Below are 13,479 nucleotides of genomic sequence, written 5' to 3'. Positions count from 1 at the left end.
ATAGATTATTAGACCAACAGCTATTTTTAAAAGTCTTGCATCACCCTAAGATTGAGACAAAATGTAAAATTATATGAACATAATTTAGATTTAATTTTATTTTACATCATGTAATCACAGAAACTACAAAATAATATCACAAGTGTCTATTGGACACCATAATATCTGTAAACCTCACAACTATCCACTATACTGGACTACATGGCACGCAATTGTACTAGTACTTGCATCAGCTTGTACTTGCACTGAACTGCACTGAACAGATGCATTTAAATATACTCTGCCGTACTGTAATTTGCATTTAGAAGGAGAATTTCTCTGACTAAAAGAAAAGTATATGGAAACCCACATTACCCAAAATAGTGTGAGAAATAGGAGAGACTTATTTTCTTTTTCCAGAGAATTCCGACCATTGTTAATCATGTTTTATATTAGGATATACCATATATACCTCTGCCTTATTTACTACAGAATATGTTGCTATGTTTTTTCCCAAGCTAACTTTTCTTTAATGGAAATCAGTAAATCCAAATGCTCAAAGCTATAAGATCAAATAATACCATCTAATTGACCAGAGCCATCTTAACAGTCAGTTTCCTGAGTTGCACTGTTCTTTTTTTGTATTCCCTTTGTCTAGCTCATACTGCTCTCCTTTAATTTAAATTGGACAAAAGGCATCCATGTTGTTCCTGAAAGTTTAATCTCAACTGGTCCCTCACCACTGAGCTGGTCTGAGGCAGCACAGCGAGTGGTTAGATCAAAGGGAGGATTCCACATTTTCTTTTACATGAAATGTTTATAAAGAGTTCTGAAGAATTGTATATGCAGTGTTAAACATTAGACTGGATAGGTATAAATAAATAAAAAAAACAAAGTATAGCCAGGTTTTCTTCCCGCCCACTAAGTTATTCATGTTTTGCTTCTGCTGCCCAGTCACTTAGGGGAAATGCCAGTATATGTTTGTTTGCCATCCAGCAGATACATAGCCTCTGCTTACTAAAATGAGGGTCTCATCCAAATTCTATTGCCCTGGCTACTCAAAGTGGCCCAATACCCTGCTCAGAGCCATACTGTAACACAGTTTCTAAATGGCTGCCCAACCTATGTATGTTCCTTTTACCAGCTTTCTCTTAAGCTGTACTGGAGGACTGTCGCTGGGCCTGAAGAGAGGGTTGTCATTTAGCTACAACTTGATTGGATGCAAAATAGTGCTAATTAAATGCAGTGCCATTATGAATTTATATTGATGCTCTTGTTGAGTGGGGGTGGAGGGGGTGCAACTTTACCTACAGACAACCTTCATCTGCTTAACCACCACGTGTGTAATCGCAACATATGGAATCTATTTGCATTACCATTAAATATTATTTCGAAAATCTGTTAAAGCGGGCTGGATGTCATTTCACCCACACTGTTAATGAAAATAATTTATTTTGACACTGGAATTTACATCATCCATCCCTGCCATCTGCTGCAATTCTCTTACCAAGAGAAGATTTTTTTTAAATTAAACTGTCAGCTTATTATTTACAAAGGATGAGGCTTAATAGCAAAAATGTCACCAGATATCTCATTCCTGCCTGAAGGATAGCACTATTAAGTGAAGACAGTTGCTGAAATGTATTCCTGAAAAATCTGTCTATTTCTGATGACTTTGTGCTGTTAAAATAATATAATATAAACTTTATGTCAGCAGCTCTGCAATATTTTTATTTACAGGTTATAGACACAAAACAAACATCATATTCAATTACGCAAAATCAAATTACCGTGCATTGCCACTTTATCCTTTACACCTGTCAATCCAATTGGATTTGGCATGTTTTTCTGGTGTACCCTGGGTCCCTTGATTACTCTGGAAGACCGAACAAATGCCAACAAAGCTCCAGAAATAAAGTGGCCAGATAGTGTATGTATTATGTGTGCATGTAAGTCCCCAGTGTCTCACCTACTAACAGCATTGTTGTCTGGAGTGGCAATTGAGAGCTTGGTAGTTCGTAATGAGCATATGTGCTGCAAGGGAAAGACGAAAATTGGCTGGGGTTTGTTAGTTTCACCACGAAACAGTGACCACCAATGGTCAAGTGGCAGAAGAGGCCTTTAGTTACCAAGGTAACTTAAAATCATTTTCTACTTAATGTAGTTTTTTGGGAGGAACAACTGTCAAGTGGCTTGATGGTAGGAATGGAAGGTGATTTCAAAGGAAATTAGGAAGATACCTACAGTAAAGTTTAAATGAAACTTGCGACACGCAATACCTCTTTTTGTACCTGCAATACCTCTTTTTTCTCCCTGCACTGTAATATTTATAACAGAGCAACAAATAATGGTATTTGACATCAAGCTAAGAATTGGAAAAGGCTATTAGTTCCTATTTACACTATCCTGCTTCCTCCCTTTAGCCATATGTCCTCTCTTCCATTTTAACCTTGAAACCATTAATACTGTTTCCTTAATTAGTCTCCCATATGTGCAGCACTTACTGATTTAAAGGGATTTGTCTGAATTCCCCATTTGTTTTCATTTTCTGAATAGTTATATTATGTCCATATGCTATTTGAACTCCCCTCCAGTGTAAACAGTTTTCATGAATAAACGTTATCAGTAGCTTTCATCATTTTAGATGAGGAGCAGTGTTTCTTTAATTTTTATAATCCTCCAGAATGGTACACAGTACTCTAGGTGAGGTCTCATGCTCTATGTCACTTTGTATGGGGTCTAGGTTCAAACCGCCATACTCATCTTACTTATTGGAGTCATACCTAAGCCTACAATGGAATGCCTGATGTGCCATGAGCCCTTTCAAGCAATTCGATTTTTTTTAACATTTTTTTAACATTTACTTTTTTTCTCATACTAGACCTTTCTAAAATCATTAGGCCATATTTAATTAATCAAAATAAAAGCCTGACCTAAATGGTGTTGTTACTTAAATGATTAAAAGAAGGTGACTTTGAGAAAACCAATATCTCTAACAATGTGTTTTTTAAAAGTAAGCAAAATTACAGCTCCTAATGCAATACGCAAACAGTGGCAGTATTCAGACCTGCCACTCTTTAGATCAACTGAATAGATCCCATGACATTATATTTATCAAATTACATTACTGTAGGTATCTAGAAGTTCAGCTACCTACTGCACATGATCTAGTTCCTAACTACAGCATCATCTGAAAACCGTTAGCTCATGTTATTTATACTGAATGCAAAACAGCAGTCAATAACCAAATCCTGTAAAAATCATTCTTCATCCGGAAAAGTTCATTTTAGGTTCCCTCGGCTTATTGTTTTTAAGCCTAATTGCTATCTCTCACACCACCTTTTCTAATTTGTATCTGGGACAATAACGTCCAAGGCAGAAAAACAAGCAGTGCGTTCACATTTGTCTGCCACAGCAGGGACATCTTTGAACTAAACTCTATTATGCAAGTTAAGCATGACCACCCCTTCCTGAAACCATGCTGACTGGCCTTAATCTGACTGCATTTTTCCAGGTGTCCAACCACTAGATCCCTTTAAATAGATTCCTTACAATAGCTTCTAAGTCTCCACAGCCAATGTCAATTGGAATGGTGTATAGTTTCCTGGTATGTCCTAATACCCCTATCTAATGTTATCTTTCTCATGCCTTTTAATTTGCAACCTTGCATCATATTGGGTTATAACAGCACATAAGGATACCGTGTATTCACATTGGAAGTGCCAATTATTTTGTTATATTAGTTGGTATATTACTATAAAAAATAAAATGATCGATAAAGTGGATTTGATGTGTCATAAAAGAAATACAGATAGCTACGGTCATAACCATGCAAAAAAGACCTTGGGGTCTGATCTAAACCGTGGCGGGCACCATGGCGTTTAAATCCTTAAACACTGAAAACCAACATCGCTAAAAGTGTTTGAGAATCTTAGTGTATGTTGTCTTTAAATGTAAGTAAAATCATAATCAATCATAGGCTGGGTCCTAATTTAATATTTAAATGCTGGCTGATTAGATCAACCGAATAGACAACACAATTGGTAAAACTAAATAAATACCATTTATAAGAGCAATTTAGGTCAAACAGACAAGCTTTCAAAATGATACAGCTGGTTTCCAATTTCACCTCATAAAGGGATCCGGGTGGTCTTAAAAGCCTATGTACTTGACCTAATAAATAGCTCTATAAAAGGTATTAAACTCCTTTATTCTCTTTTTAGAAACTCGAATCCCTTGCATACAAACTGCCTGCCTACCCCCACTGTCATGCTGCCTTAAGAACACAGCATAGTTGTTACCCCTTTCTTAGACAACATTCCCAATTGAACTTGTAAGATCTTACTAAAAAAAACTAATGAAGTGGTAAATTTGGAAAGCAAACCATTTTCATATGCAAATGCTTCAATGTTGGAGGTCTGGAGTGTAAATTGGTGCTCAGAATAAAGATGCAAGCTTCAAAAAAAAGTCCTCTGTGAAACACTTGCTTCTGTATACAGTTTTTATTGCTCCAAGTTAATATAACATCTTATAATCAAAGCCAGTTAAGAAGTACTGAGATGTGACCTACACTGTAGGTAGGAAACCTTGATTTAAATGCCCGTACCTTTCCAACATGCACTCAGAGAGAAAAGCCAGGGAGTCCTCATCAATATACTGCGATTAAAAAGAAGAAAGGAGAACGGTCTCAGACGCTAAGTGGTATTGTGCTCTCCTGCGGATTTGCCTATCCTTACAAGCTTTGCTTTACAAATTTGTATTGAAATCACTCAGGTCTTTAACCGATCCTCTGTGTGAATTGAAAAGCCTTAAGCTAATTACATATAGCTAAGACATGCTTGATGAGATGGGAAAAAAACACAAAGCTGGGATGAAAAAAAGGGATGAAAAACCTCTGACCATCTGCTTGCAGTGTTATGAAAGAGACAATATGGGGAAAAGAACCAAGGGGGCAACTAGCCAAAGAGGAAAGGTACAGCATTCATTTAATTAATAGGTCAATGGGGCCATAAACGTGTGGAACGCGGACAAAAGCAAGCCCTGCAGAAACAGCTTTCAAAAAGGCACTGCTTCCTCGCCAGATTTGACACAAGCCATTGTCTTCTGTTTTGTTAATTAAAAGTTTATAAAAGCACCTAGGGGAGCTCAGATTAAGTATTAGCATTTAACTGGACATATAATTTCCTCAGTGATACGTTCTTTTTTTAACTCTTTTTGCAGGTACTTTCACTTAGAACCTCAAACTGGATTCTTTTAAGGCAAATTGTAGCATACACTTTGTGTACCTTGATTTTCCTCTCATCCCTGATCTTTATTCTCTTCTGTGTACCTTTCAGTCAGGGCAGCTAAGACAGTAGATCTGACATTATTTGGTAGTGCAAATAAAGCAGACCATTAGTGATAGGTGCTCCTGTATCCAAGACTGCACAAATAACAAGGAACAGTCTTAAATTAATTGACTGTTTGAAGATCAGATTTTCCAGAATTTAAGGGGCAAGACCATTTGCATAAAAGTGTGTGTTATATACCGTACCATAGGTATTTTAACCCCTGCTATGACAGTTGTGTGACAAGCAATGCACCTTACTCTAAACTACACATGCATATAGAATTCATTAACAACATATTTTGTACAGAGCTTTTGGTTACCAAGCGTGATAGCAGTGTCCACCTATGCTGTATATTTGGCTGTATCGTGAAAAGATTACATAACAGTACAGTAATTTTAAGCAAGGATGTTTTCATATGTATTGGAAAAACTACACTTATACAACTTCCAATAACAACTTTCAAAATAGATATCCAGTGCACCACAATGATTTAGTACTTCAATTTAACTACGGAGCTGCAAAATGCATTTCCCAGTACTAAATTATGTCTCTAATGGTATGTAATGTAATGACAGACCATGCTCAGTGATTCCACGCAGATTGCCAAGATAGAAAAGAAAGACAGCCAATGAAGCTTTTCCCCCCTGCATGATAATAAATACACCAAGCATACCACATGTCAGTGCCAGAGAGAAAAAGAAAACTAAGCAGTATGAAATACCACTGACTGAGATGTATTTGGTTATATCTCTTGCTTAACATGCACCTGTATGTTAGGGTCTATTCAATTGATCTAAATGTTGCCAGGTCTAACTTCTTTCAAATCACTAAATCGAGCTCTCTGGCATTTTACATATATATATATACACACAGAAATGTACTTGATTTTTCATAACCTTGGTACATAAATATCTCACTCGCTATTTAGATCTGTCACTATCTAGATAAATTCAACAGACCCTCTTGTACACTACCCTATCAAAACACCACATATTGTTACCCAAGTATACTGCACACCTTGTATATCTATATATTATTATTATAATTACTATTTATTTCTTAGCAGACACACAGGTTTTCCTAAAATTTGTAAAAGGTTGTTCTTTAAAATCTGAGAATTAAGGTAGTCCAAATGATGAAAAACATCATGCAGATCATCCTTGTTAGAAACAGAAGCCAGCTTAAAGTGCAAAAGAGGACACCCACTAACATGACCTACATACCTGCAAAACCCACTTCTCATTGGCAGCTATGCAGCATCTCATCACTATGTGAATTACTTAGAATAATTCACTGCTCCTTATTGTGTAGTCTATCCGTCTCACATACCATAAAATTACTAGTTCAAAAGTAAAACGGGCGTTATAAAACAACAGTCAAGCACTGGTCTATGACTAATAAACAGTCTGTAGGAACACAATTTAATACCTTGTCTCTAGGGATTGTATTTACATGACCAAATACACGTGTTATATGGCCCTAATTATTTGATAAGAGTGTCAAGACTGTGAAATATATACATTGGATGACCAAAAGGTTAATTCATTTCTTTCAAATGGTCTGAGGAAGAATAAGTATTCATTCTTAAATGATTACATTCCTTCAACACATCTATTATGAATGCATACAGAAAGAGTTATGAACTAAATTCTTTAGATTTAAATGTTATTAACAGATTATTATTTATGTTAAAACCGTATCTTTGCGCTCTATCAGGTGACCACTTCAAGTAGTATATGAACTTAATACAAAAGAGCAGAACTGAAACATGTGCGAGAGCTTGGACAATTTTTCTCCACTACCTGCTAAGAAAAAAAATACCTTTAAAAAGTGTAATATATGTTTATGATAATGTATGCGTATTACATGCAGGAAAGTGAGAGACCTATGAGATAAGATTTAAATAAGTAAAATCTATAGATTAGATAAGATTTACTGGAATTATTTGATAGCTTTGTTTAATTAATGAACATTCTTTACACAACTCACAAGTTAAACCTTTGTGAATAGGGCCCACTGTATGATACTGAAAGTTAAAACACACTAAACAGTTAATAAAGATGTTGCTGTACTGAAGTATATCCCAGTCATCAATGGCGATGAGCCATCACACTCACTGATTGTTATTCAATTTCCATCGCAAGCACTGTGAGACAGGTTAAGGTTACCTTACCCTGACCCTCCATTAGTTCATGTTCTGGTTTGGAACCGCCTTTGGACAGCTCTTTGGAATCTAGGTTTGGATCTTTAATGGAAAAAAAAAAACAAAAACAAAACATTGTTATAACAATTTTAAAAGACATGAATAACAATGTCCTTATCCTGTTAGCTTAATTATGTTCTCACAGAAAGGTAAGGTAAACAAAAAATAAATTTGGTCTAAAATTCTAAGGAGCAAGGTCAAATATGCACTACTTGTCTCAAAGCAATTCCTGTTAAACAGCTGTGCACATCACAAGCCTTTTTGGCAGCCTCATCTGAGAAAGGCCAAACAGACAGAATATTTGATGGCTGACGTGCAGCTGACGCTGCAGTGTACACTGTGAGGGCTGGTGCTAGGATGGAGTTCCTAGACAATGGAAGAGTCATGCATTGCTGCTGGCAGAATAATAGTCTCTGACCTTGAATGTAATCCAGTCTCGTTTCCATATTACAATGTAAAGAGCACTGAAAAAAGTGAACGATCAAAAGACTATTTTCAAAGCACCACTGAAATGATGTCCTTTCCAGACCATTTGTTGAAGGCATATCATCTTATACTTGCTTTGATGCTAAAAAAAAAAGCCTGAGGGACCAGATAATTGACAAAGCATACAATGCTTTGTCATTATTGTATTGCTGGTTGACTGAATGAGGGGGTCCATATTTTTTTTATATCCGACTCTTCAGTGGAATGCTTGGATTAATAGTGAAGTTCAATGACTACCTATTTTCAACCTGTTGTCAAGGCTTGCTTTGTAGGACATTTTGTGTGAATAATGACATTCTACAAACTGAAATGGTCAGTAGATAATTCAACCCTGAGGAGAAGGCAGCACTAAAGTGACAGCACAATAGCTTTGTAACTGACTAAAGAAACATATTAGGAACAGGAACTATGGCCATCTGTAGCACAGACTCTTCCAGAGTCTCTTACTAATTAATGAACAAAAGGGTTTTTTGTTGGACAAACACTGCTTAGTAACCCTAAAAGTAATACACATACAACTACTATAGGAAGTCCAGGAAGGTATAACATATGTGTAAAAGCCCTACAGAAAATAATCTCCTGAGCACCACTCACAGATATACAAACACAGGGCAATTGTTCATTTTGTTCTGACAACCCTTGCCCAGGGGCGACTCCTACTGAGTACTCAAAAATTATATTCATGTCAAACATGTCCCAGTGAGTATAGCATACAGTCAAAAAGTGGCACAAAACAGCCAATTAAAGAATCCCCTTGTTCACATAAAAATTCCTCAGTGGAAATGTCATCCACTAAAGAGCTATGCACTAGAGGAAAACAGCATGTAAAATATGTCTTATTTAAGAAAAATACTGGGACAAAGTTTGACTGTCTAAAATAGACACAGAAGAAACTGAAAAAAACAGGTACAGATTGATACAGAAGGCTTTTTTTCTAACAGGACAGCTGTTTTTGGCTGTGAGATCTAAAAGTATGCTGGTAATCTCAGGCTGCTGAAAGGGAAAAACACTTGCTTGGCATAGTGTACTTCTCAGAAGAGCAGATAATATACTGGGCAAGACAAGTTGGGTCTTTCAGGTAATTTGTTTTGGGGGTTTAGATATCTCTAATTAGCCTAAAGCACTCCACACAAACGTATTTAGAAGATTAAAAAAAGATATCCAAATGAACCATTTATAGGTATATGAAAAAGATAACATATACCTAGTCATATATAATTGATAATGTGAACATTTCAACTTTTGCACATTTTTATCAAGTGCATGTAATCTATCTACTATTGTGTAACTTTTCTATACAAAAATAACAACAAACCTCATATCTCCATTAATAAAAGATTACCAAAATCTAAGAGGGAGTCACAGGCACATTGCTCCCATTATTCTGTATCATTTGTGCAAAGGCAGCAAAAAAGCTGTACTGTACAGTATATCTAGTGTTCCACATTTTTAGTTTTTATATTTAAAAAAAAATCCCAGGAATTTTTCAGAGTTTATTTTACAAATATTAAAATAGGGAGAAAAAAAAAAATCGGTAAAAAATATTTTTTAATTGAGGAAAAAAAAATAAAAAATCTCAGGATACACACACACACAATATATATATATATATACACACATATATTATATATAGAGAGAGAGAGAGAGAGAGAGAGAGAGAGCGAGAGAGAGAGAGAGAGAACTACTGTACAACCACACATGGGTTCTACAAGGTTCTTTATTGGCTCAGTGAATTTATTTTGAGGTATTACACTGACTCAGCAAATTAATTACGTTACTTATATTTTAACATTAAATTTCCAAACTCGGTGAACGTTAAAACTTCAATATAAAGCCATACAGATAAACAAAATTATTGGAATTCAGTGCTAATTAGAACATTAATATCCATAAGGGTGCATTCCCACAAGGAAATATACGACTCATTAAAACCCGTTCTCAAAAGCATTAATTGCCTTTTTGGTTTGCATAGTAAAAGCATCTGCAGTGGCGTATCACAAAACCACCAGAACAACGACAATCAACAATGAAAAGAGCCCATTGTGCGAGACATAAGGTACGGACTCTCCTCACCTGAGACCACAGTTCCATTGCTGTTGGTGCAAAAGATGCAACAAAAACAGCATTTTATTATTTTTTTTAAATAGCAACAATAAAAAACAGGAATTTCTGAAATCCATTTGGTGTCTTTCTGTTCTGTCTTTAATTAATTTTGCAAATATTCAAGGCATTTACAGAGTAAATGTTTCCCTTAGTTAATGTCTAGGTCTGTGTATTTGCAGTGTCATGCAGAAAGAACTGGCTGGCAGCTCTTGAATGAGCTTTATTGATCCTTACCTTTATTCTGACAGACTGCTGCCTCAGTTTCCATCTCTGTTAGTTGAGATCCCACTTCATCTTTATCTGAATCAGTCTTGCTTTCTGTTAACAAAGCAAACACTTGAAGAAAAAAAAATCCCAACAGAGAGCTTATAGAAAACATGTCTACATTCTTTGATGCTTTATACTCAATAATATTTAAGACTGTTGTTTCATTTGAGTGGAACTAAATAAACTTCTTAAAATTATTTAATGTTAGTTTTACATAATAGAAAGAGTGTTTAAGTAATGGATGATTATATGATATATTATATAATATATTATAATATATATATATATATATATATATATATATATATTCAGAATCTTACACTTCAGAAAGGGGACTTTATCATTTTATGATTTTAGTTGTTTTTTTTTTAATTTCAGCTTTTTATCTACTACATTTTCCTAATACTTTATTGTGTACATGTTTAATTAATATCCAATTACATGGTTTCTGTATGTTTTGATTATTTTCTCTGTATGTTTCTATTTTTCTTTTTTTTCATGTTTTTTTCCACAATTTGGAATGCCCAATTATTATTTTTATCCCGGTTCACAGCTGCAACCCCCCTGCGACTCGGGGAACAGAGGCTGAAACATGCGTCTTCCGAAACGTGTTCTTGCCCATCCATAATTTTTTGCAGTGCGGATCCACAGTGAAGCCACCAGACCTATAGTGCTGGAGGACAACACAAATCTGAATGGTTCCACATAGATTCGTACAATTCTCACACAAAATCACAAAGATGCAGTCAAACTATGAACAATGAAAAGATAAAATGTAAACATTGTGCGATCAAACTCTACATTGTTAAATGAGTAGCCCTCATGTAAAATAAACTGTTCAAGTTACATCCAAGCAGGTAAATAACCAGGCAAGATGCTGTACAGGGCAGTTTAAATTAAGAGGCTTTGGTGGTTTAACAATGCTACTGTTGGGAATGGGCATATCCCCAGCAATGTTAATTACACTGTTATATTAGTTATTGCTATTATATAGGACTATAAAACTGTTATGGGGGTAATATGCAGAAATAGGTCACTATATTCAAACTGTAATATAATAGCCATGTCATTTGCACATAATTATAAATATAAAGGTGATGACTGGTGACATTGTACTTATTATGTACTCGTTGCCACTTTAAAGCACTGCTGAGTTACCAAGGGAGAAGCCCATTCCTCTATTTAGTCCCAAAGGGGGTTATTCTTAATTAAATACATACTGCTAATTCAGTCTCTTTTTGCTCTTGTGTGAACAAGACTATCAGTGCATTTATTAACTAGGAAATTCAGAAATATATTATTAAATGTTCTGTGTAAACTGAAAAAATTCCACTGTCGCAGTTAAGGTTGAATGTTGGGCATTCTTCTTTTCACTTCAAATCAGAACTTAAAAGAAGAACAATGTAATTTTAAATGTCTCCATACCCTCAGTCTCTCCATGATCCTCCATTGGATCGTCTCCATGTTTATGACCCTTGCTAGACTTGTCTTGGTTGGTGTTCACATCTTAAAAGAGAGAAATTACTGTCAAGACATTTAGTACAGGATTAACTCCTTATTTAGTCCTCTTATGACTGGCTGCTACACAATAGGTTACACTTTGACACATTCACGGGCAACCTTTGCATACGATATCAGATTCAACTAAAGCCATTATTGAAAAAAATGAAAATATCAAATTTAAACTCCTCCAAATCCATTAGGTGCCTCACCCACACCTTCAGAAAAAGACTCCCTAACATTGTGAGTTGCCATAGTGACAAGCAGTTTTCTGAGGAGCTCCAGGTTTATGGCTCACGCAGTAGTGCGGTGTCGTGCCGAATTTTGCTCACTGCTGAATTTTGCACTACACTGAGATATACACAAGCGTGAGTGTTTAATTGAAGTTTGTCTGTGTGATTACTTAAGCTATTATTCATCGACGTGTTATACTGTGAACTTTCACGCTATCTAGCCTCAGATGACTCATGTAATTTTGAAATATGTATTTAGAGACTAAAATTAAAGGTAGACACATTTAATATCATCTAAACATATAAATAATTCGCCCTTTTCCCCATACACTACATGCGTAATACAAGTACAGTACAGTATTAGAAGCGGTAGTTTTTAGCAGTGAAATATTGCACCACAGTAATTGAATAGCGAACAGTAATATGAAATGTTTGATGCATAATCCAAACAATGTTAGTGTACTATTAATGCAAGTTTCAGTAAACCAAAACATAATCAAGAATTATACAATATAGCATATAGTAATGAAACATGGAAACGCAAACGCAGACACAAAAAAAAAAAAAAAAAAAAATTGCGAGGGTCTAATCTTATTTCGTCATAAAAAAGTATTTGTTCGTGATGTGGACATTTTGCTTTCAGTTTTCAAAAAAATTGACTGAAAATCATATATCTATCAGACTTGTAAGACTCAAGTTTTCAGACTCGACCTTGTGCGACTTGGATTCGAAGATATTAACAAGTCATTTTTTAAAATTTTCTATTACACAAGGAAACCTGTGCCAAAAAAAATAAAAAATACCCAACAAAACATTATCCAATCACTGGTTAGCCCTGTTGTCTTTGCAGCCAATCATAATAAGAATAAGAAATTGGAAGCAAGTTAGGTTGCACCGTAAACACCCCCCCCAAACAAATCCAACTGGTTGTAAACACACACCCACCCAAACCCAGCCGCAGCTATTGCAGACCAAGTTTATTTGTTTCTGTCTTTTGCACTAAGTTTTACAAGGAATAATGTCAGCATGATAAATAAGTAATTATTTCTATTTACTACTTTAAACCGTGTTCTACGTTTTTTTAAGCACTGCAGAAATACATTTCAAAAACAGCATTCTTGAAAAATATGTAATTTGATTCTGCTGAATTCCATGAATCTTTAGAATATATTCATTTATTTGTTTGCTCTGAAAACAATAGAACATCGGTCACCTTAATAATGCAAATAGAATAATCATATACATTACAACCATACTTTTAGAGCTGCTTAATTCATATCATAAAGTCACTGTGTGATTAAATATTCTGTGCTTTGCTTCTAATCTCCACTCATTCCTACCATTAAACAGGCAGATATATCAGACTAATATGACAGGA

The 13,479-nt window shown here is 35.2% G+C and overlaps 1 protein-coding gene across 1 annotated transcript in view; it reads right to left on the bottom strand.

The window, feature by feature from the left end:
- Positions 1–13,479, bottom strand: part of macrod2 (mono-ADP ribosylhydrolase 2) — a 754,657-nt gene that overhangs the window by 14,359 nt on the left and 726,819 nt on the right. The window contains exons 14-16 of the mRNA XM_041252938.1: positions 11,794–11,874; positions 10,336–10,419; positions 7,483–7,554 (exon numbers count right to left, since the gene is read on the bottom strand). Of these exons, the coding sequence (XP_041108872.1) occupies positions 7,483–7,554; positions 10,336–10,419; positions 11,794–11,874 (237 nt within the window). The remainder of the gene's footprint in view (positions 1–7,482; positions 7,555–10,335; positions 10,420–11,793; positions 11,875–13,479) is intronic.

Source organism: Polyodon spathula, chromosome 6 (genome assembly GCF_017654505.1).
Source record: "Polyodon spathula isolate WHYD16114869_AA chromosome 6, ASM1765450v1, whole genome shotgun sequence".
Classification (NCBI taxonomy): domain Eukaryota; kingdom Metazoa; phylum Chordata; class Actinopteri; order Acipenseriformes; family Polyodontidae; genus Polyodon; species Polyodon spathula.
The sequence above is the reverse complement of the archived record's forward strand: the minus strand, read 5'-3'. Positions and strand labels throughout refer to the sequence as shown.